The sequence below is a fragment of the Dysidea avara genome, chromosome 3 (genome assembly GCF_963678975.1).
Source record: "Dysidea avara chromosome 3, odDysAvar1.4, whole genome shotgun sequence".
NCBI classification, from domain to species: Eukaryota; Metazoa; Porifera; class Demospongiae; order Dictyoceratida; family Dysideidae; genus Dysidea; species Dysidea avara.
In genome coordinates, this window is record NC_089274.1 from 43,838,173 (window position 1) to 43,862,039 (window position 23,867).

General features: G+C 35.6%; 2 protein-coding genes across 3 annotated transcripts; one reads left to right on the top strand and one right to left on the bottom strand.

The window, feature by feature from the left end:
- Positions 1–354: 354 nt before the first annotated feature.
- Positions 355–7,218, top strand: LOC136251148 (TNF receptor-associated factor 2-like). 2 transcript variants are annotated; one of them, XM_066043538.1, is made up of 8 exons: positions 403–543; positions 771–819; positions 2,508–2,541; positions 2,809–2,913; positions 2,979–3,146; positions 3,201–3,272; positions 3,336–3,410; positions 5,932–7,218. In XM_066043538.1, the coding sequence occupies exons 4-8, from the start codon at positions 2,875–2,877 to the stop codon at positions 7,033–7,035; spliced, it is 1,458 nt and encodes a 485-aa protein (XP_065899610.1). In that variant the 5' UTR covers positions 403–543; positions 771–819; positions 2,508–2,541; positions 2,809–2,874; the 3' UTR covers positions 7,036–7,218. The 2 variants fall into 2 exon arrangements, with proteins under 2 accessions (XP_065899609.1, XP_065899610.1); XM_066043537.1 differs by lacking the exon at positions 771–819 and having other exon boundaries at positions 355–543.
- A 2,091-nt stretch (positions 7,219–9,309) lies between these two features.
- Positions 9,310–21,658, bottom strand: LOC136251149 (uncharacterized). Its single transcript, XM_066043539.1, has 3 exons — positions 21,574–21,658; positions 13,941–17,589; positions 9,310–9,573 (listed from the first exon to the last, which is right to left on the bottom strand). Exon 2 carries the CDS (start codon positions 17,579–17,581, stop codon positions 14,618–14,620), a length of 2,964 nt encoding a protein of 987 aa, XP_065899611.1. The 5' UTR covers positions 17,582–17,589; positions 21,574–21,658; the 3' UTR covers positions 9,310–9,573; positions 13,941–14,617.
- Between the last annotated feature and the right edge of the window lie 2,209 nt (positions 21,659–23,867).

The window sequence follows — 23,867 nt, forward strand, 5'->3', positions numbered from 1 at the left end:
CCACTGTGATGCCAGGGCCTAGCTAGCTGTATAAGCTGAAGACCAAAAAAAAGTACTAGATTTTGTCACCTTTCCGAGTGCTAATCAGCTGCTAGCTGCATGACCTCATAAACACAATGACGTCATTCCGTGAATCCCTTCTCCTATTCTTCAAGTCTCCATGTTCTCGGCCATCACATCAGTTACCTTATAAGGCGAGTTATAAGGTATACGTTGGTAATGACGAGACCATGACGGAAATTAAGGGTAAGCCCCTGTGGATTCCCTTTGACGTAATCAGCAGACTTATCGAGATTTATCGATTGCGCAACATCGTAATACCTGTTTTTCTATAAAACAGACCTTGAACACGTTTTCAACATGTTCAGAGTATAGTTAGCGGGAAATGCCTGGATATCAAGTTTGCTTGCAGAGTAGTTCAGTGGATGATAGAGTCCGTGAAGGACTGCTGTGTTATTATTGTAGACTGGTTTTGAAGGATCCAATACAAACCAGTGAGACTGGACAACGGTTCTGTAAGGAATGCTTTAAAGAAGCAGTAAGGTATAATGTAATTTTAGCTACATTTAATTTGGCCTGTATAGATAGTATATAGCTACCTTTCAGCTTAGTCTCAGACCCTACTCTCCGCACGTCCCTTATAATCTCTAATCCGATAAGTACCGTGCGGAGAGTGGGGTCTGGCTACGCGAGACTACTTTCAGCTATAGTACTATCTATATTCATGTCCTATATGCATGCATGACTGTTTATAACTTTCAATTTTGTAGTTCATCTTCTGAGTGATCAAGCTGGCAATGATGGTGCTGCTACTGCCTTGTTAGTAAAATTAGTTGCAAAGTTATATATGCCATATCTGAACATTTGTGACCAGCTTTTGTAAACCCATGACCTGGTCTTATCACATCTCAGTCTCATGCAAAGTATAGAATGTGCATGGCTACATTATAGCTACAATGGCAAATCATTTTTTTGAATTTATATTCTCATTTGACTGTAGCTATCCCTGTGTCAAATTACTTGCTTATCTCATGACAACCTCCCATCCTTGCACAATTTCATGCCTTCAGCACTACGTAGCTATTTGAAACTGGGTGATTTGATAAGACTCCTTTACAGCCAGTCACATTTATTAGTGTGGTATATACTGCTTTTTTTTGTTATTTTGACAAAGAGGAAACAGCTACACTGCTACCTCAGTTGTCTTTATATGTATACATACAATATATAAATATGGCCCTACCTCAGAATTTGCGATTATTGATGCTGATAAACTTGTGCAAAAAAGTACACTACAATAACATTTGTTCATCCTTGAAAATCCCATACATTCCTTGAAAAATTGTCATGTTTGGAGGGTATAATGTAAACAATGGATCCGAGGACCCACTGGACCAAACTTTATTGGACAGATGTTCATAATAATTTGTACTAACTATACCTCTCAGTGCTTACTCTTGTGTGACCAGACCACTTTTACAGTGCCTAATAGAAATTATAAGCATCTACATAGCTGAAAAAAGGTCTGGACTGTTTAGCAATAAAGGCCGCTTGTTCTTCCCACATATATAATGGTATTGATAAATTTTAACAATTCTTTGCTTTCATGCATCATGTAGTCTATTTGTTGAGCACCTATGATGCTCATCACTTCACCGAAGACACTACTTCCCAGTCTTGTCTGGAATAGTTGTTTGAACAAACTTGGTGAACTTAGTAGGCGACATGATGGACCCACTATAGCTGTTCTATACAAACCGGTATTTGAAGACTAATGTCTATAGTATGGCATGCATGCAGCATAATAATTATATTGATTAGCTTTTGTTTGCTGACTTAGCAGCTGTGGATTGTTTGCTGACTTAAGCACGTTTGCTTGCTGACTTAGTATATAGCTATGGCATGGCATGCCACATGCAATTTAAAGTTTCTTTGCTGACTTAACAGAATGAATTCATAACTTAAGCACTTGTATACCCGGTTAGGTATTGTAATTCACCATTTTCCTATCCCATCAAATCTCTGCATGGCTAATTGCAAGAAGCTAATTATAATCCTAAGGCAGTTTTGAATATGTAATGTTACAAACTATTATGAACATGTAATGTGAGATTGTGAGTCACCTATACTTCTGAGTCAGCTCTACTATTCCACAAAAACTGTTTGGCTACTGGGACTTGCATGGACTTCACAAGAGGAAGGAAACCTGCTTAGATATTTTGCCTGTAAATTAATTTTACTGGATCTATTTTGCTGACTTGGTTTACATTTGGTTCATAACTCTGGTTTACATCCAGATAGCCATTTTAGGTTTCACTAATGCCAGGCTTGTAGCTTACTTATGAACTGTATTTAACTCATGGATAGTTGGATACATTACCGCATTACCTGATTATTAAGTTATCAGCTTGGTTAGGTAATGAAAAATTACATATAGTGCTTAAATTATGCAATTGCATAAATACAATAACCTTTCTTTCATTTAATTTTTTTCTTCAACACCGCAGAAATCATATTGATGGAGTGGACGAACATGACAAGGTAAGCATGATTTCCCCACCTCAACTGTACCACATATTCATTTATATGAGACCATACAATTATAACAATAATTATAAATTCTTGCAGTATTCTACACAGAAGTGTTCTTGTACAAACTACTGCTGGACTGTTACACCAAACACCAAAAATTCGCCTTCAGGATTTTGATGTTTACTGTTACTTTAATTGTGCAGTAGAATTCTGTATTTCTGTGGATACTGTCAAAAAGCAACTAAATACTATTTTATTGTATTACGTTATATCTAGCCATGGCCTGATCATGCTATACAAAAAGAGATAAACAACTTGAAAGTAAGCTGTCACAATCACCAGATGGGATGTGGATGGAAAGGATTATTCAAGGATTTAATGGTTAGTTTGTGGATAGTGGAAAGCTATTTAAATGCTATGTATTTTAAATACTTGCACCATTACAGGATCAACACCTGTCAAATTGTCAGTACATCACAGTGGAGTGTAGGAACACTGGATGTGGTGATAGAGTATTACTGTCTAAACTAGAAGATCACTTGAAGAATGAGTGTCTCCAAAGACTAGTAGAGTGTAAGGATTGTGGACAGAAGCTAGTGTTTAGAGACTTAGAAGTGAGTGTTACTATTGTATTAGACTACATACTGAATTTATGGCTTTGTCAATAGGTACATGGTGACAACTGCCCTAATGCTGTGAGAAAGTGTCATCTCTGCCAGCAGGAGATGCCAGCACTTAAGGTACTGATTATTGTCACAGTAGAGTTACGATGAACTATGTTACATTGTAATGTACTGTTGTAGCTTACTGATCATGTGATGAGGGAGTGTACCTGGATCAGGTGTCCTTGTAGTGGTGAAGAGGATGTTTTGTTTGAGGTAAGCACGTTACAATGTTCTACATGTCTTGTGCTCTCTATAGTGCTATGATAATCTGCTAGTACATTCAACTACAAGATCATGGATTATGTAGAGTGCTCATTGTTATGCATTATGTGAATATGAATTACCCAGCTTTAGTGTATGTTTGCAGTATCATGCAGTAGGCTTTACTGCAATCTTACTTGTGTATTGAAGTGACTTTTCGGGCTAATGACAATAATATCATCTTGAATGAGTGTGTAATATAAAAATATACTCTTGGTACCAGTATAGAACACATTCCAAATTAAATAAGAAATCATGATTTTGGGGTAAAGTGCAGGAAGGAATTTTACACCTGTGTAGGATCATGTTTCCTACATGTGTAGAGCTTTATTGAGAATTTTTGCAGAATTTTGTAGGAAATATTCCCACACGGTTGAATTTTGTAAGAAAGATTCCTACACATTGAGCAAAGTGTAAGACATCTTCTTGCGGTGTAGGAATAATTCCCACAAGTGCAGGAATCATTCCTACAAGTGTAGGAATTGTTCTTACAAATGTAGGAATAATTCCTACACTTGTAGGAATTATTCCTAAAATGTCCTACACATTGTGCAATGTGTAGGAATCTTTCTTACAAAATCCAACAGTGCGGGAATATTTCCTACTAAATTTCTTAATATAGCCCTACACATGTAGGAACTATGCTTCCTACACAAGGGTAAATTTCGGTACATCACATAAAATGTGTTGTGTTTTTGAGACAAACTTGCCACAACTAACATTTTGGAACATGTTATAGGTCAACTTGCAATTAGAAGTATAGGATGGTTATTCTGTCATCTTTCCAGACATAGCATTCAATCTGCTCATTTTTTTTTCATGTAGCTACCAGCTATCAGATGGGTTGGTTATCGGTATTGGCCAATACCTGAATTTAAATAATCCTGCAGCAAAATGTTTTTACATTTATAGTTCTCTCAGTTTTTGTGACTTTGTGTATGACATTGATCATATCATTGTTTACAAGTTACAGAACTATGGTAGCATTTCACAAGAGTATACAGTGGTATACGGAAGTAAATTCACCTGTACACTTTTTTTAAATGGTGGGTATTGTGATAATTTAGCAGTAATGTCCTGTTAGTAGAATGTTACAAGTGGTGGAAGCTGAATTGCAGCTGAAGTCTGGATGATTGCTTTAGGGTATAGACAAGTAGTGTGCACAGAATCCAAATAGTCTACATTCATCAGAGCAGATGCAGTGAGGAAAACCAAATGCAAATTAATACTGATTATTCATATTCAGCATAACATTAATATAGTACACTTTTGGGTAGGGGGAGGGTAAGTGAAAATAGTGTGCATACTCTTTGTACACTTGTGAAAATGCTGAAAATTATGATGATCCCTATCATGCAAATAAACCAACTAGTGTAGCCATTTTTAAAAGTAGCTGTGTAATGTTTTTAGTATACATGCCACCTAATCTGCATTGTTCATTCACTGTGTGATAATCTCAGATAGTCACTAACTGGATAATATGTGATATAAAAATTTGGATAACGAATATATGTAAAAGTATGCAAAAGGGTTCTATTCCATGGTTTTTATAGAGACCTGAGGTCAACGTAGGTGACATGCGCGGTACTGCTTCTGTTGTTCAACATTACAGCATAATTTATTGCGAATGTGTATATAGTCGAGGCAACACATTCCAACCTCATTAGCCAACAGAATAATAATTATAGTATTTTTTACGAAAGCATTATGTCTCTCATCTTGCCATATTTTCATTAGGTAAAAGCAATCTATGGCAGTGCTGCAGGTTACTAGATGCTTAGTAACCCACAGCAGACACAGTAAGCCTCCAAGTATCAAAGAAAATTTGTCACTGAATCAACTGTATAGAGCTGCCATAATACAGAATAAATTATGAACACTTACATATTGTAAACATTAACACTTGTGACAATTCAGAGGTGCAATTGCATCGATTGTGTGTGTTTTTGGTCTACTTGTATGTAGTTTGATAACAAAGGTGCAGTGACAATAGAAGGTTAATTCAAGTTCTATTCAAGTAATGATGAAGAATTGAAACAATTGGTTAGCTATTACACTAACATGACAAATGGCATAAAGCTGATGAATGTGCTGTTTCAACGAGCTATGGAGCTCGAGCTATCTCAGACTTCTTATGTAAACTTGTTGACCTATTTTGTAAAGCAAAACACTGAAAACCACATAAATTCAGGACTCTCAAGTTACAAATGTACTTACCAGCTTTTATGCTAAATAATAATTATTATGATATCAGTAAATGTACCAAAAGTATTTATTTTGTGCAATTACGCTGATTCAAGTAACAAGTTCATAGTACAACTAGCAACCATGTTCTGTGCAACATTGCCATATGTAGTTAAGGGAAACTGTTGTAATAGTAAATTGATTCTAAAACACATCGGTCTTATTCTGTGCTATTTTATGTACTGACTGGAGTGTAGTAATGTATGCTTATAATGTTATACATTCACAGGTTAACAGCAAGGGATACTTTGAGCACCTGCTGGACATCAACAAGTTAGCCAGTCACCTACAACCATTACTGGTTCAGTTCTCCAAGATGAGTCAGTCAGTAGAGAAGATGACCAATGATTACCAACTGGTTACCAGTAGAATTGAACTACTAGAGACTAAGTGTGATGATCTGGAGAGGAAGAACGAAGAACTATTTCAGAAGAATGAAGGACTATGTCATGAAAACAACGAGAGCAAGAAGTTGATCAAAGAATTGACCATGAAAGTGGAAGAAAAGGAACACAAACCAGAAGTGGCCAAGTCTCAAGTTGGTAACATTGTACGTGTTACTGATGACAGGCTTTCTACATTGGAGCAAAATTATGAAAAGCTTTTCACTGATGTTGCCAAAACAAAGAACTCCATTAGTCAAATTGAAATGCTCAATGGTGAGATGGCAAAGATAAAACGAGATGTCTTCTTATCGCAAGGATCAAAGGGTAATGAACTGCTCCCTTACAACAACAACAACTCTTATCCACTGGATTATATCAAACAAGTTGAAGAGAAGGTGTTGGAAGTTGAACGTACTGTGAATATCCTTAATGTACATCATTCAGAATTAGAGTTACAATTACAAGCATCTCTTGCCAGTACACACAATGGAGCTTTTCTCTGGCGTATACCAGAAATGAGGAGGAGAATTCGTGATGCTAAAATTGGTCGAATCACCAGCATCTACTCACCACCATTCTACACAGGAAGAAATGGTTACAAGATGTGCATCAGAGCTTATCTTAATGGTGATGGCACTGGAGAAGGAACACATCTTTCAATTTTCTTTGTTTTGATGAGGGGCGAGTATGATCCCTTACTTCAGTGGCCATTTGAGCATAAAGTGAGCTTGATTCTTGTTGATCAGGATCAAAAGAAGCATTTGGTGCAGACATTTAAACCCAACATACAATCAAGCAGTTTCCAGAGGCCAAAGTCAGATATGAATGTTGCCAGCGGTTGCCCAGAATTTGCCAAACTGTCAATCCTTGACAATCCAAGTTATGTCAAAGATGATGTGATGTATATTAAAGCTGTCATAGACACCTCCAACATACTGCATCCATAGCTAGTACATTTACCAAACACTAAACTTTAGTACAGGAGCTGTATATTACATAACTGCACCTTAAATTTTGTAGTGTAATTATGTCAGTAGTTATAAAATATAGTTGTAGCACTTAATTTTCTCTGAAGCTTGTATGAATGAATGATCATGGTATACAAGAGCGTGATGATACTTCTTACACGATTAGTACATTTCCATGATATTCGATGTATTGTAGTCCAATGGTCCAGCCAGGGCTTTAGCACTGTTTATCAGTATAATATACTGGTATACCGAATATCTGCTGTGCTTGCAGGAAGTGTTGAACAATTGATGTAACTATATATGGTATGGTTTATAGTGTCAAGGTATTGCAAGGTAATGCCAGAATTATTATATCAACTAATTAATAAATGGAATTAGTATTTCCTGCATGGCTTGCAGTTCATGTAATCATACCCTGTATGGCCATGTTGTTCACTTGTGTTATGCATGTTAGTTACAAGCATTCTCATGTAGTTATGGTAAGTATTTTAGTCAACATGAAACAAATCGCTGTTGCAGTGAGAATAAACTAAAGACAGTACAGTGGCTACAACCTATTGATATGCATCTATAGTAAAAGTTCACATATATACAGGAGCTATAACATGCTTTTACAACTACGTATACATTATAGCTTTGGTGTCTCCTTAAACCCTAAAATAGTGTTTGTAGCTATGTACCGTGTAGGGATAATGGAGATTTGTCCAAAAATATCACTCAAAACCAGCCTCACTTCTCCTTCGTAACAGCTTGGCAATATTGGTTAGGTGGCATAATCAAGCCCAAGTTCATGATCCATAAGCCCTTCCAACAAGTTTCTATCAATTTTCTGCCAACTGACTACAGGACTACAGCAGTCAGTTAGCAGAAAATTGATAGAAACTTGTTGGAAAGTACATACACCTTCAGCCAAACATAAAATTGACTTTGGTACATGTACACCTGCAGCTATACATATATTACTGAGTCAGTCATGGCTCTATTTTACTATTGACAAGTTGTATATATATAGTCAAGAGTTCATTGTTTGCATGACTGAAGTAGGAATTCAATGTGTACTATGTAGTATGCAGATAACCTCCCTTGTTCATTTCTATATGATCCCTATTTATTACATCACAATACAGGTTACAATCAGAGATTGAGATTCATACCACCTGTATTGTAATGTAGCACTTTCAGTAACACGTGAGCATTTAACACACACTTTTGATGCTTAGCTACAACCCGCTTACTGTATGTACAATGAATACACATATAGTGGCAAATTATTGTGTAATTTTGGATCAGCGCTTTTGATTATTATTACAACAATGTGATAATTTATGAGCTCTACATGAAACTATTTATATGTGCCATATCCTTTTAAAACTTGAAGAGGTTACCTTCAAATAATGTAAAATTCAAGTTGCCAGGAGTAACAGTTATTATCCATGTGTTAATCAAATCCATGTATTGTAAAGGTTTCCATAGTAGCTCTTGAATAATTCATTAACCATCACCACACAAGTGAAATGAACAGTTACTTTATAGTGGAACCCCTCTAAGACAGACATCACTGAGAGATTATTTTTGTTCTTTATAAAGAGGTGTCCTCAGTTAAGGGGTGCTAACTACTAGTACTATTTATTTGGTACGTGGACAAATGTTCATTATAATTAAAGAGGTTGTCTGGAATTCAAGGGTGTCATTTTAGAGGGGTTCCACTGTATACTGTTGACGTTAATGTCAATAGAAAAGCATATATGTTAGTACTTTGAATGTTTTGTTAAGGATATGATGTTAATGTGTTTGCCACGATAATCGAATGATACTACAGTGGAACCCCTCTAACCCCCTGAATTTTCTTTATAACAAACATTTGTCCAGGTCCAAAATAAATAGTACTAGTAGTTTTTACACCCCTTAACTAAGGACATCTCTATGTAAAGGGAAAAATAATTCCCCCAGTGGTGTCCGTCTTAGTGAGTTCCGCTGTACTGATATAATGCCTCGATTATGAAGAGTTTCTAACTTTCTACTTTAGGTGTGGCATTGCTTATAACAGTCTAATGTGTAACAAGCAAAACTGAATACTTATACAGTGGTGCCAAGTCATCTAATGTGCAGATAACTGAAAACTTCATGAAGGTGAAAGGTGTGCTGTTACCTTCTTCAATAGAACAATCATTTGGTACTGACTTCATAAAATGTTAGATTAACTTCCCAAACAAATGATATTCCCTGTTGTTGTTGTTACATGTTACATGCTTAATTGAAAATAAAAGATATACATAAGAAAATAAAAACACAAATTTGCACATATATAACTATGTCTGCACACACATTCAGTAGTTTAGAAATATGTAACTATCAGCAAATTTTACAGTAAAACACACACACACACACACACACACACACACACACACAACAGAATCATATCAGTTATCTTCAAGTACAAGCAGAGACTCTCGTAAATGACTGAAAGACTCATCATTTTCTCTGAAAGCTTCAGTATTATATAGATCATAGCTCCTGTGCAATATACATGCATGTGCATAATTTATAAAAACTAAATGTGTTTACAGCTAAAGGTATATAACTATGTATATGTTTATATTAGGGATCATGAAGGATTGGGCTTTTCTGGCCTAAAATGTCACCCTAAAACCAGCCTTTCACAATACCTACATACCTACATTGGCAGTATCGGTTAGATCCCAAATGTACCACCTGAAATGCTTCCAATAGCCAATAGGTTGCTACAATTATTCAATACAATTGCCTTCAGACAAGCACAACTCGATGACAACTAAGTTATATTTTTTCACTGTTTGACATTGCTTCAGCCCGACAGGTGCCTTTTGCCATACCACAGTAATATGTGCTTCATGGACTTACCTGTGTCCTCCTTTGTGTCCCATTTATCTATGCTGACAGCACAAGGTGTTGATTTTCCACATGACAACTTCCCTACATTTGTAATAGGAAACGTCCAAGTTTTCGGACTGATTGCAGAGGTCCTTCTTATAGTGTTCTTCATTTGTAGCACTGTGTAATGGGCTGAACATATAGCTGAAATCAAAGTGCAATGGCCATGCACTTTGTTATTTCAGTAACTGATAGTTGGGGTGCACATTGAGATGAAAACAATAAGCCTGGCACTATTCTTTCTTCTAATGTGGCTTCACCAGCCAAAACAATGTTGTAAAAAAGTAAAAAAACTAGTACAAGGATAAAATAAGTTTGATTAGGGATCAAGGACACAAAAAGTAGTAAAACAAGGATGGTCACCTACACCTGAAGTTATAATAGTGGACATGTAATTCCTACTTCAGTCATGAAGTATAGGGATTAAATATCCACTAGCATGTCTTCAGCCTCCTTTGTTTCATTACTTTTTATTTTTTGATCCCTAATTGAACTTAAAATTCCTAATTTTTCCTTGTACTTGTTAAACACATATCAAAATTTCATGCCTTAAAATATGTGTAGCACCAGCAGGTCACATATATAATCAAACACAGGGGCAGATCTAACAAATTCATGCAACCATACAGATCAATGCATGAAACAGCTTGTTGTATAACCTTTCTGGTTCCTACTCTTCTTCACTTCACAATTCACTACAAAAGCAAATATGCATGTAATCGATCCATACAGATTTGGCACAAATTGCACTGTAAAGGTAAATATTTGGACCAACATTGGTGTGAAATCCAACACGCATTCACAGAGTTGTGGGTGATTATTGACGTAAAAAGGTCAATTTTGTTGTCGTGCCTACTACATTTACAGCTTACAGAAAATCAGTCTGTAATCATTGCAGCTCAAAACTTTTGCAGCAATCTGAGTGATGTCAATATCAACCAATTTTAACATTGTCATGATCATTTTCTTAAAAATGTTTTACAACCTGACTTTATTTTAAAGCTGGTACTTTCATGGCTTGGTTACTTTAATTTGCTATAAATACATGCATACATGAATAAAGACATGAAAAATAATTGATTTACGGGTCATTCCATACCAAATCAACAAAAAAAAATCTGAACCCCTTTTGATTTTCATGAAATTTGGCACAAACATGGACCCTATCAAGAAATTTTCTTACACCAAAATTTGGCTCATTTCATTGGTCTCCCTTTAAGTTATGACCACTCAAAGTTTCTGTTGAAAATTTCATTTTACTTACATGTCTTCAATAAAATGACCATAACTTTGCTTATGATTGATGTAGATACTTCTGGTTTAGATTTTTGAAATGCTTATTAAATTCTCTTTCAGGCGATATATAAAGTTTTATAATTGCTCAAAAGAAAAGGTCAAACCACAAAAATGTAGCTTTTTCCTTTGATCTTAATTTTCAAAAATATATATATTCTCTAATTAACTTTATTTTTGGTTAACATGTTACTCTAATACCCATCATTCACCACTGTGAGTTTAAAGTTGGGATCAATAGTAGATCATGAGTTATAACTGTTAATGTGTAGCCTTGTAATCATTGCTGTTTGTATGGTTCAAGTATGTAAAGATGCAATACCAATTGCAAGTAACTTTATATAATACTATGTCACAATCATTTTATACATTGTTGGTTTGTAAGTAAAGTTCATTTGTTTGTGCTTTGTAAGAAAACCCAGACTTAAATATGTAATTTACCCCTAATCAAGCTTGTATATACGGTTTCTGATTATGACGCCAAGTCTATTATATAGTAGCCTTGATGACATTTTCACTAGCTACAGCAACTGCTACTGCTACTATTAGTGTTTAATGCTGATTTTTGATATGCAAGCACGTATTTTAATACACAAATGTAGTTATAGTGGAATCTGTCTAAGCCAGTCAGGACTAAACTTTTTTGGCCTTAATATGCAGGTGGCTATTTATATAGTTCGATGTGTATAGATGCCTTACTAGAACAATTTAAAGTTGGCCCTTAACAGATATTGTAATCTACTAGAGCTTTTCTAATGAGTAGTAATGAATGACTGATGCAGTAGAATGGCTTTAAAGTCTTTTCAACTTGTACCTTCAAAGATTCAATTGTGTACTGATATCAATGCATCAGATTTCGTTGCATGTAAAAGTTACATGTGAATAATTGTAGAGACCATCATGCAATATGCACCACTTTCAGTCTCAACTTTTACTACGATACTCTCCTATATTACATGATTTAGTGTGCAATTGCTGTAGTGAATCTTTTGTACAATGTAACACATAGCAATTTCTATGGAACATTTCTATGATATTACAATTCTCAATTATAGAATCAAATTATGAGCTACATTGCTATAATAAATAATTTCATCATGATACAGTTGATGTATGGAGTTACCTTAGGGCCAAAATTATTGGGCCTTAATGACAGTTAATGTGCAGGTAGCTGCTTAATACAGTTGCATAAGTGTACCGTATAGTCTAAATATTTCAAGCATAAAATTTTCACTGGTAACACCCAAAACTGCAAAATCAGCAAAAAATTTTCCCTTCAAAATATTTAAGCTTATGGTACATATAGGTAACTGCAATTTTAAAATTGGCCCTTATGGAGTGGTGGCCTTTCTATACAGGTGGCCACTAAGACAGGTCATGGGTTCCACTCTATTCCATCAAATTTTTGATGAGTAAGACAATGCGTAGTGGTTTTAGAAGTGTACATTTTCCAGCAAAGACATTGTCTATAGGTACAAACATATAAAGATGGCCTTTAAGTGGTCAGTAGTATGCATGCTCATTCAAAGTCTGCATGATTCAAAGTGATATACAGTAGAACATATCTTAGTGGCCACCTCTTTATAATTATAAATATACAAGGGCCAACTTTAAATAGGATATTTCTGAAATTGTTTAATCAAAATGCCATGTCTTAATGGTATCCAAAACCTCTTGGTTTTAATGCCTAGGTGGTTGCTTCATATAGTTGCATTAGAGTAACACATTACGTGTATATACATACAAATGTATAAATAACTGTATCATTTGCATCCTGCAGTTACTATAACTTATTATATACATGTATAAGATTGGAAACTATCATCATAATCTGTGGCGGCATAATACAGTAAGATTGAAAGAATAGATAGGAATATCATTAGTTGTACAGTAAGTCCTCTATAATAAGACCACCTTCTTATAGTGGCCACCTCTTATATAGGACACTGAACTTACAGCAAAAATATAATTAGTGACTCCTTTATTTATAGGCAGCCTTATTACTGCACAAACTTTCTTAGATTTAAAAGTGGCTTTGTTAGTATGGTTTCACTGTAGTGAGCCTTTGACAATACAAACCCTAACTAATTCGTTGCATAAAATGATTTTTGACATACTTTACTTGCAATTTGTATTGGAAATTACTATACACATAATTATTTATACTGACCATACAAACAGCGATGCTTACAAGGCTACACATTAACAGTTATAACTCATGATCTACTAATGATCCCAACTTTAAACTCACAGTGGTGAATGATGGGTATTAGAGTAACGTGTAAATCAAAAATAAATTTAATTAAAGAATATATATTTTTGAAAATTAAGATCAAAGGAAAAAGCTACATTTTTGTGGTTTGACCTTTTCCTTTGAGCAATTATAAAACTTCATATATCACCTAAAAGAGAATTTAATATGCATTTCAAAAATCTAAACCAGAAGTGTCCACATCAATCACAAGCAAAGTTATGATCATTTTATTGAAGACATGTAAGTAAAATGATATTTTCAACAGAAACTTTGAGTGGTCATAACTTAAAGGGAGACCAATGAAATGAGCCAAATTTTGGTGTGAGAAAGTTTCTTGATAGGGTCCATGTTTGTGCCAAATTTCATGAAAAACAAAAGGGGTCCGGATTTTTTTTTTGTTGATTTGGTATGGAATGACCCTTACCTGTCATTTTCTGTATTGTCAGATGTGATGTGATACTGCTTCCTCCACTCACGCACCCAAGAAATAAGTGGGATTACAGCAAAGACAATGAAATATAAGCAAAGTGGAAGTAAAATTAATACTACAGAAATACTGATTGTAGCTGGCTCTGAGAAGTTGAAAGTAGTCAAGTTGACAAGTAGCACCATGTTGAGTAAAATTGTAATATCTAACATGTTAAGTAATCTGCTTTTGTATGGTTGGATCCATCCATGAATTAACACAATAACAATACAAATAGTTTGTAGGTAATAGAGTCTGTTTGAAAGGTTACCACCATAAACATATGCAATTACAAAAATCACCAGACGGCATATCAGATAAAATGAAGCAAACCAATAATACTTGTCTTTGTAGCTTCCTTGAAACTGGTCTATAATTGGTTTGATTCTAATAAAGTTAAACCTTCGCTTCAAAATTGGTTCAAATAGAAGCAAGAAAGGAAACAATACAACAAAAGCAGTTGCACAGAACATGGCTACAATGCCATATGCCAGATGTCTACCACTGTAAATTTTCACAGTTGGTGAGGTATAACAGAATATACCGTCAACATCATTAAAATATATTACTCTTAACAACTGGATAGATGTTGCTGCTAGTGATGTATAAGACAACAACAGCAGAACACACACAGCTCATATAATAAAACGCTCACCAATGATTGCTATTCTAGTAGAATACTTGGCCACCTTAGTAATCCCAAATATAATAAGAGACACCGCAATTACATGAATGTAATTGATAAACTGTTGATCAATTCCACTTAATCCTTTTACAAAACACAGTTTTCCAATAATTTGTGGGGTAAGTTTGGCAAAACTTGATATCACTGTAACTAGCTGAAACACTCCATCAGAAATGTACAAGTCATTACCTAACAAAACATCCACTATACTATAATAGTATATTATCCCATACAAATGTCCCAGAGATATTTGAAATTTGGAATGCATTAAGCCACACACACCCACTACTATTACAATCCAATACAGAATTGTCAACACAATCACCAGTGGTAACATCCAAGAACACTTCCTCTCATCAACACAGTCAGGAGCGTTATATGCTAGAGTATATCCTGAACTACAGTCACCACAAGCTACTCCTGTCCTGTGTGGTCTACACTGATCATCTAATTTTCTTGGTAAGTTGTAATATCCATTTCTTGTTTCTGTACGATGACTAAAATCACAATAGAAGTTGGGACATAATGCTACTGTATGTTTCCCTAAGAAATTACCAAACCAATATCCTTGTTTGATCTCAGCATATGCATTAGTTCCCTCACGTCTACATTTGATAACGTCATCATTGTCTTGGTAACATTCACATATTTTAGAGACTGAGCTGTATTCAAATCCGCTAAAACAAGCTGACATACGAACTGAAAGTGTTGCTGCTAAGTTTTTCACTTCCAAAGAGAAAAACGAACTTACATTTAATTTTAAGGTAAAGTCTTCATCATCTTTTAATTTGGCAATAGTTATCATTTCTGTGCCACTGCGCACAAATACCTGATGATTGCGTATTTCGTATGTAGAATTGCAGTTGATACAACTCACTTGGAATTGCAATAATTCAGCAGACACTTGATCATAATAATCACACAAAGTAACATTGAAATACAATGGTCCAGGCATGTTTGGTCCATCAATGGTGCAACTATCTTTGCTAATATCACATGAAACTTTTGAACATACATTTACCTTATATGGTGAAGTAGCAACAGCATCCTTGTGCCTCGTAAAGTTTATCTTATCTAGACCATACATGGCAGTAACATTATAAGTAGTATTGTAAAATATTGCTTCTTCGCATGATCTATGAAAATTAAAGTATACATCATTACCAGCATACCTAGCAGAATTTCCATCAAACAACACTATAGAATAGTTTTCTGAATTTTTGTAAGAATTATAAATCTGCCTTATATCTGAGGCACAAAATGAGCTATCATTAGTTACATCAGCATAAATAGCTCCACCACGAAACTTTGCTGTATTGTTAATTAACTGTATTGCAGGGTCCTGTAAAGTGATTCTTGAGTTGACATTGAAGTAAATTGCAGCACCATTTTCGCCATAATTATTTTGGAATAAATTGTGAGACTGTAATTCTACTTTGTATGAAGTAATATATAAAGCAGTGCCAATGTTGTTAGTAAAGTTTGAAGAAGTTAGCAGCAAGTGAGATACATTCCGTTGCAACGCATCATTAATATACACTACAGTCTGCCCTATGTTGTAGTCAAAACTGCACTCGGACAAGACGGTTGCAGAATTAGAGTGTGTAAACATGTGTATAGCAGCTCCATGATCTGGGCTAGTATTATTCACAAAATTGCATCGTGTAAATTCACATTCAAAAGCTCCAAACACAGTTGTAATAATCAAGACTGAGTTCACATTATTCACAAACGTACACTCTCTGAAACTGATGCTAAAAGTTTTTACAATTGCAGTTGAAATACTTAACACTGACTCAGTGTTATTCACAAATGCACACTGTGTAAAGGTGCAATCCATAGTATTGTCAATTACACTCATAATCGTTAATATTCCATTATCCAATTCATGGTATTTGTTAGATGTAAAATTCGTTCTGTGAATATCTACAATGCCATGTCCTGAGATGTCTGCTACTATTACTGCACATCCATGCATAATATGATTTCCTTCATTTCCAAAGAACAAAACATCATTTACAGTAACAGTGCTGCTGTTTCCAACCATGTGGACATCAAGTGCTGTATTAGCATTGTTTATAAACTGTGTATTCAAAATTGTTATCTTTGTGGTTGTCACAGGATTAAAATCAATGAGTAAGGATGAATAATCAACACTCCAGCATTGTTGAAATATAGTGCTGAAAACATATATTGAAGCTGTTAGGCAGTAATCACAGTGTATATGTACTGCACTGTTATTACTAAACTTTGATGAAAGAACTGTTAATGACATGCTCACTTCCTGATCATAGCCATTAGTTTCAAAAAGAACGCCAATACCAGTGAACGTTGAATTGTCTACGATGACACCAAGATTTCCACTAGTAAGTGTTAACTCAAGCCAAATATTATTTGCATCTGCATGTATGTCACGTGCCAAAAATGTGCCATTGCATATGTATAAAGAGTGATTTCCGTGGGCTTTGTACTGATCACTGATTACAGAACTTGAATACTGAAAGATGCAGTTTGTCACGCTGATACTTAACGTACTGAAAAGAAGTGGACTAGTATAACACTCCTCCCATGTGATCCCCTCAATTACGACATCACTACACGACTCACAGTACGCACCTCCACTATTGTTACACATGATAGTAGCACCATTACCAGTTATTGTAATGTTGTGTAGGTTTCCTGATCCTATTGGAGTGGTAGTGTGTAGTGTAACTGATTCTGATGTGATGTTTATAATGGAATTACTTGTCAGATTTTGTAAAGTATAGTAAAGAGAACTACAAGAACATGTTCCATTCACACAACATTCAACACTGATATCACCATCATTATTAACTGTAATCACAGTAGTATCAACATCATACATAAACTGGCTGAGTGATATCCAAGCAATTAAAACTGCTATAGTTGCCATATGTAGCTCTGCAATAAATGTTTTTCTTGGTAACCAACATTTTAAAATTATACAGAAAATAACAAATGCATTATGTGAATAATAGACATAGTAGAGAATTTAGCAACTTGAAGACCCTGCAGGGAAGGGTTGAACCTGGGTCAGACAATCTGAGTCATTTGGGCCTCATGTCAAGTAGGTCTCATCACATTACCCAGATCATGCACAGTAAATAAATTTACAAGCTGATGGAAATGTAGGTTTACATACTCAATAAAGAAATCTACTTGGAGCCATACTATAGAAAATATGTACAGTGTCTGTAGGTATATATGGAACCACACCTACTTAGTGGGATTATGTTAGGGCTGTACCGATTTCACTTTTCCACTATAATATATAGTAATAAATCTATATGTATAACGTAGTTTAGTAACACACAAAAGTCACAATTATTACATTTACAGTAGCTAATGATTATAAATGAAGCATATCTGTAGTCAGTGCATGGTGCAACCGTATGCAGCACAACAATATGATGCTATGGAATTTCAAATATTAACATATACTTGCAACTAAAGGACTCATCTTCATCATCCTCACTAGGCATTTCAAGTTGGTCACAAGAAATGAAGTTCACAAGTTGGAGCTTCTGCAGCGGAGGTGGTAGAGTGAGGCAAACAGTGGATAAAAGGGCAACTGTGGCAGTTAAAGTTATATAGTCTCACTGAAAACAATCATTTGTAGTATGATTTGGAATTGTCAATTTCATAGAAATCTGCCAAAAAAGCCTGGTACCACTTATACCAGTGTTTATCAATATAAATAGAACAATTATCATAGTAATATGTCCAGAGGAAGTAAGAAATAAAGACCAAATTGTATGGCTTCATAATCCAAGAATGGCTAACCAGCTAGGCGTGCACAATACAAAAAAGAGAATCTTTTGACCTCCTTGTCATTGATTCGCCTCATAATTAGTGGGTAATTTTGCATGGATACAAGTATTGATATTGAGTTGAAAGCTTGTGGTACGTCCATGAGTTGAGGAGGTAAAAATGATAAACGTCATGTGAATCGCAGTGGGGATTGCAAACCAGTAAATAACTCACAGTAGTGTCTTGTACTTATTTACTTGAGGCATGTGATTTTTACTTTCTTGGCTACGTGACTCATGGTAGCAAGTCTTCATAGAGCTACATGTTTTCATTAAATCTGGTCACGTTTTAGCCTTATCCAGATTACTGTCCAGGTCAGTGGGTCAGCCAGATCAGCAGCTGCCCTAGCTTCTTTCCTACAACATAATAACTTGGTCTATGGGCTTGGTTATGCTGTTAGTTAGCACAAAAAAGTTATCAACATACACCACTTTACCACATGACTATAACCCCAAATCATGAATATACTAATGATACTGCAGACAGTCCAAAGAATTAAGAAGCCATTCAAGGACAAGCCACATAACCACATGCAACTGTTACATCATAGTTGGCAATACTATGCATACTCGAAGTATCCCTGTTAGGCGGCCATGTAGTAATGGGACAAGAGACAGCTTGTTTCATACAACCACCAAGAAAATGATCATCTGGGAGTCCAAGAATGACACTGGAGTAAAGTAGTCTGAAAGTAAGTGTCAGTTTTGAAGAGATATGTGAACACATGCGAGTTTGTAGCCAACACATATTTGTACTGCGTATGCCTGTTTTATGTAGGAATGATGTTCCAGCTGAATTTATCACGCATCACAAGATGCTGCCTGTGCGTAATGGAACGTTACCTATTGAAGAGCAGGTTTGGCGAGGTGTCCCAGTGTGTAAAGAAAGTAACAAGAGCTTTTCTTATGTTCAGAACTTCATTTATAACTTGTTATTTTGATAAGTTAGCATTTGTGGTTTATTGGAATTTGTTGTAAATAACTGGTCGGTGTGGGCTAGTTCTACACTGCATTTTAAAAGGTGATATTCTAGAATACATGATAGTTGAATCTCTACCAAACTTTTCATGGACCAACAGTGATAAATTTGAATACTTTTACTGCATGGAATTATAATTATTGCGATCAAGCACAAAGTTACAAGGCCCAGAAATCGAAGTGAATTTGACGTCTGTGCAAGCAGCCAGTATCTTGAAATATGAAAAATGTACGGGTTAACTTTGAGGGACCATAGCGTTTAAATGAAACAAGGTACACTCTTATACTTTGGTCTCTGTATAGTAGAAAGTTAGGTCAATCTTTGAAGCAATAGTTTAGCTTCCTTTTTGCCTGTATCAAAGATAAAAAGAACAGTGTTTGTGTGGCTTCAAAAAGGCGCTAGCACCCTTAAGCTCACAACTTAAAGTAGACAGATAAACTGGCACTGGCCATTGACATTAGATAACCAAGACAGTGAGATTGTTTCCTTCACAGCAACAATAACTAAATATTGTAATACCCATTGCAACCACTATTATATGTATTTGATATAATGTGACTAATACGAAAGAGACAAGTAAAACTATCATACGCTACAGGTGTTATAGGATCATGGAGATTTGTATTTTTTTACACCTGAAACTACTGACCAGAAACCTACCTCACAATGCCTTGGTAGTATTGCTTAAGTATAATCAAGCCCTAAAGCGTCTTCGGTGCAACCCAAAATGCTCCAATATAGGTTGCTTCAAATTATATAATAGTGGAATTTTCTTCTGACTAACTTACTGTATGTGTTGATGCCTTCTGATAGCATAAACCCAATAACAACTATGATTATAGGCTTCATTGCAAGGTGTCACTTCAGCTTGACAGGTTGGCATTTTACAATGTAAGTATCATGGACTTACCTTTGCTCTTCTTTACTTCCCACTTCTTTTCACCAACAGCATAAGGTCACAATTTTGGTAGTGCATATTGGCTTCCCTAGGCTACTATGCTTACTATCCCGTATAATTGAAATCCACCTGTAGTTCTGTAGTGACTGGATTGATTGCAGAGGCACTTCTTGTATTGTTCTTTAGTTGTAACTAATGCTATGTAATGGGCTGAACGTAGGCACATCGGTACATATAGTTTTGATATACACATGTATGTAGAACGACCTTTTAGGCCACTCCAAATAAATTCTGTTTCCCATCCTGGACTCAAGCATATTTACATGCGGGCAGGTGGTCTATTTCCATTATTTCATTATAAGAATGACAGCTTTTCAAGCCATTATTTTACTGGCACAACCATAAAAAGCTGCATAAAAGCATGCTTAAGTTTGTTCCTCCCTTTTTAAATTACAAAAATAGCACGGATGTGAAGTTTGTGCCGACTTGATAGCACTACTGACACTGTTTCAAGATGGCTTTTACTAAGCCTGTCAGCATCCAAGAATAACCGGAAAATATTGGTAGAATACAGAATAATGGAATATTTAGAGTTGACAGTAACCAGATGTGGGCGGCGGATGGGAAACAGAGAATTTATTTGGAGTGGCCTTATATAAAACCACTGTTGTAGAGTTATAACATAGCATTCACAATGAGTAACTAAAATGTACAAGGCTCTAGTGATAATACTCTAAGTAAAACATTGAAATGCTTGGAATGTGTGGGCCCATATACTAGGCAGGAGCACTCACATTCCAAGCATTTCAATGCCTTACTCATCCACATAATTATATGAATGACAAGTACCTTCAACATGCAATATGAACAATATCTGGTTCCCTTTCACTGCAGTAGTCAAGCAGTTTCCAGCCCCTTTTCCTGAAAAGGTAAAGCAGGGGCCCAGCCAGCTGTACATGCAGTGGCAGGCAACAACCAAATAGTTTTGAGGGGTTAACTAAAACAACCAAAGTATATGCATGCATCTCTACTGCTAAAAGCTATACAGTTAGACAACTCGCTGGAGAATTTAATATTTTTGTCTGCTTGCTTTCTTGTATTAACAGCATGCAGCCAGCTACTGATCAGCTATTGTGTTATTTATCCAAGCCTCCGGCCGACTATACGTATATATAATCATGATAGTTATACAAGCGTACCTGTTTACAATTTGTATGTACTGACGCGCCGATCGCGCGAGTTGTCTCCGGACTGACGGCGCTGTTGCCTATGACCCTAGCGTTGACCTCAACAGAATATATTCTAATTTGTTCGAGCATTTTCGCTGGTTTTGCGTGCATGGGTGATTCGTGGGGTCACGGTTGGGCTTCACGTGATAGCAGGAATTTTAATAGGGGTTAGAAAAAAGTGAAACAGGGGAATAAGTAGTAAAACAAGAGAGGTTGTCTATACTTGCAGAGTGCCCTGAGGTGCATGCATGGACACTGATTTTTAGGCCACTTATTGTTAGCTAGTTTCAGATCAGAAAGCCTAAACCAAGCGGGCGGGCGCGGCTCATTATTCAGTTATTATAATATTATGTACCTGACTGTTTGGAATTAGCTAGTTGAAAGGGCTAATTAATTAAAGCGGTCTTTATTCTTTATTATTAATTACTAGGCAGGCAGCACAGCTGATTTGCCTAGGATGTACAATCACACATATTACAGTACATTAGAGTAAGCCACCGATGTTCGACCACCATCGGTTCGGACGCGATTTCTTTAAACCCACAAAGGGTATTTATTTATTTTTTATTTATCTTTACAGGACTGTAGAGATCAATACAAAGTTAAACTTAAAAGCGAAAGTATTAATTTACAGACCTGAAGGTCTACCAGTGTCTTGCACTGATAGCCATAATTAATTACCTACAAATTACAATTAGCAATATATATCTACAAATAATAATTACTTAAGGGGTAGCTACAAAGAGTACAAGTTAAAGAATAAAATAGACTGTAGGAGCTTGAGTGTTTAAACATTTGGAGCAGGGGCAACGGAAGTAAAAAGTACATAGATTGTTACTGTCAAAATTATTAACAAAATGATTCCAAAAATAATTCTTGAGTTTGAATTTGATAATTTGGAGGGTTTGGGATAGGTAAATTAGTGGTAAACTGTTCCACAATTTGGGTATACGGAAAAAGTAGGAATTTATTACACTGTTTTTAGATGCTGCCATGTGTCTGAGTTTGCAGTATCCTGCTGATCTTGTGGGTCCAGAGACAAATTTTTACAAAGTTTAATATGTTGAACTTTTCAGATGGAAACTTTACTGACTTTATAAAAACATGATGTCAGCTAGATCGTAATATACATGAGTGGAAGAAGTTTCAGTCTCAAAAGCCTTTCTTTGTAGTTACTGGTGTAGTCATTAAGAATATATTTGGTTGCCCTCTTTCTAACAGCTCAATCTCAGATAGTAAATAGGGCTTCCACAAGCAAGAACAATACATTAAAGTAGATCTAATCACCCCAAACATACAAAACAGTAGCTACCTTTAAATACGTGGCGAAGTAATCCAAAAGATTTATAAGCTTTAGAAGTAATGTTTTGATAGTGTAATCTCCATGATAAACTGTCAGAGAAAAAGATACCAAGATCTTTACAACTATTGGAGCAAGGAATGGCATTACCATTGATAGTATACAATGAATTAAATTTGTTGTGATAACGTAAAAAATAAATTTTGGAACATTGAAGGCAAGGTTATTGTTACTATATACTCCAATGAGAAACTGATGACAAATCTTCTTGAAACCTTTCAATGTCCAGCTCAGACTTTATTTTCAAAAAGCACTTTGTATCATCAGCAAAGACAAACATATCGGATGAATGAACAGCAGAGGGAAGGTCATTAATGTAAATTAGAAAAAGTAAGGGGCCAAGAATACAGTTCATGATCACAAGGGGACACAATTTCTTTGTAAAGTGCAATATCATCAGCAAAAGAGTTTGATGTCACTGTGCTGGATAATTTTATGCAGCTCATTGACATACATTATAAACAATAGAGAACCTAGCACTGATCCTTGAGGCATCCCAGATCTGACAGGCAACCAATCAGAAAAGTTTCTATTAATCACAACTCTTTGAATCTTTTAGTTAAGAATGAATCAAACCATGATGAAAGATTGCCATGAATGCCAAGACTCTCAAGTCAAAGTAACAATTACTTAAGTGGAACAGAGTCAAAGGCCATTGTAAGGTCAAGTAAGAGACGGGTACCCTAAGAGACAATGAAAAGATCAAGGCAAGCTGTCTAGTCATCAAAAGTAGAAGCAAGGAGTGTAACAGTAGAATGTTTATTATGAAAGCCATGGTGAGACTACTAATAAGTTTGTTAGACTCTAAAGCAATTGTAAGTTGATGGTAAATTCTTTCCATTACCTTAACAACAACAGATGTAAGGCTAATTGAACTACATGTATGGCTGTTTATGGAAATCAT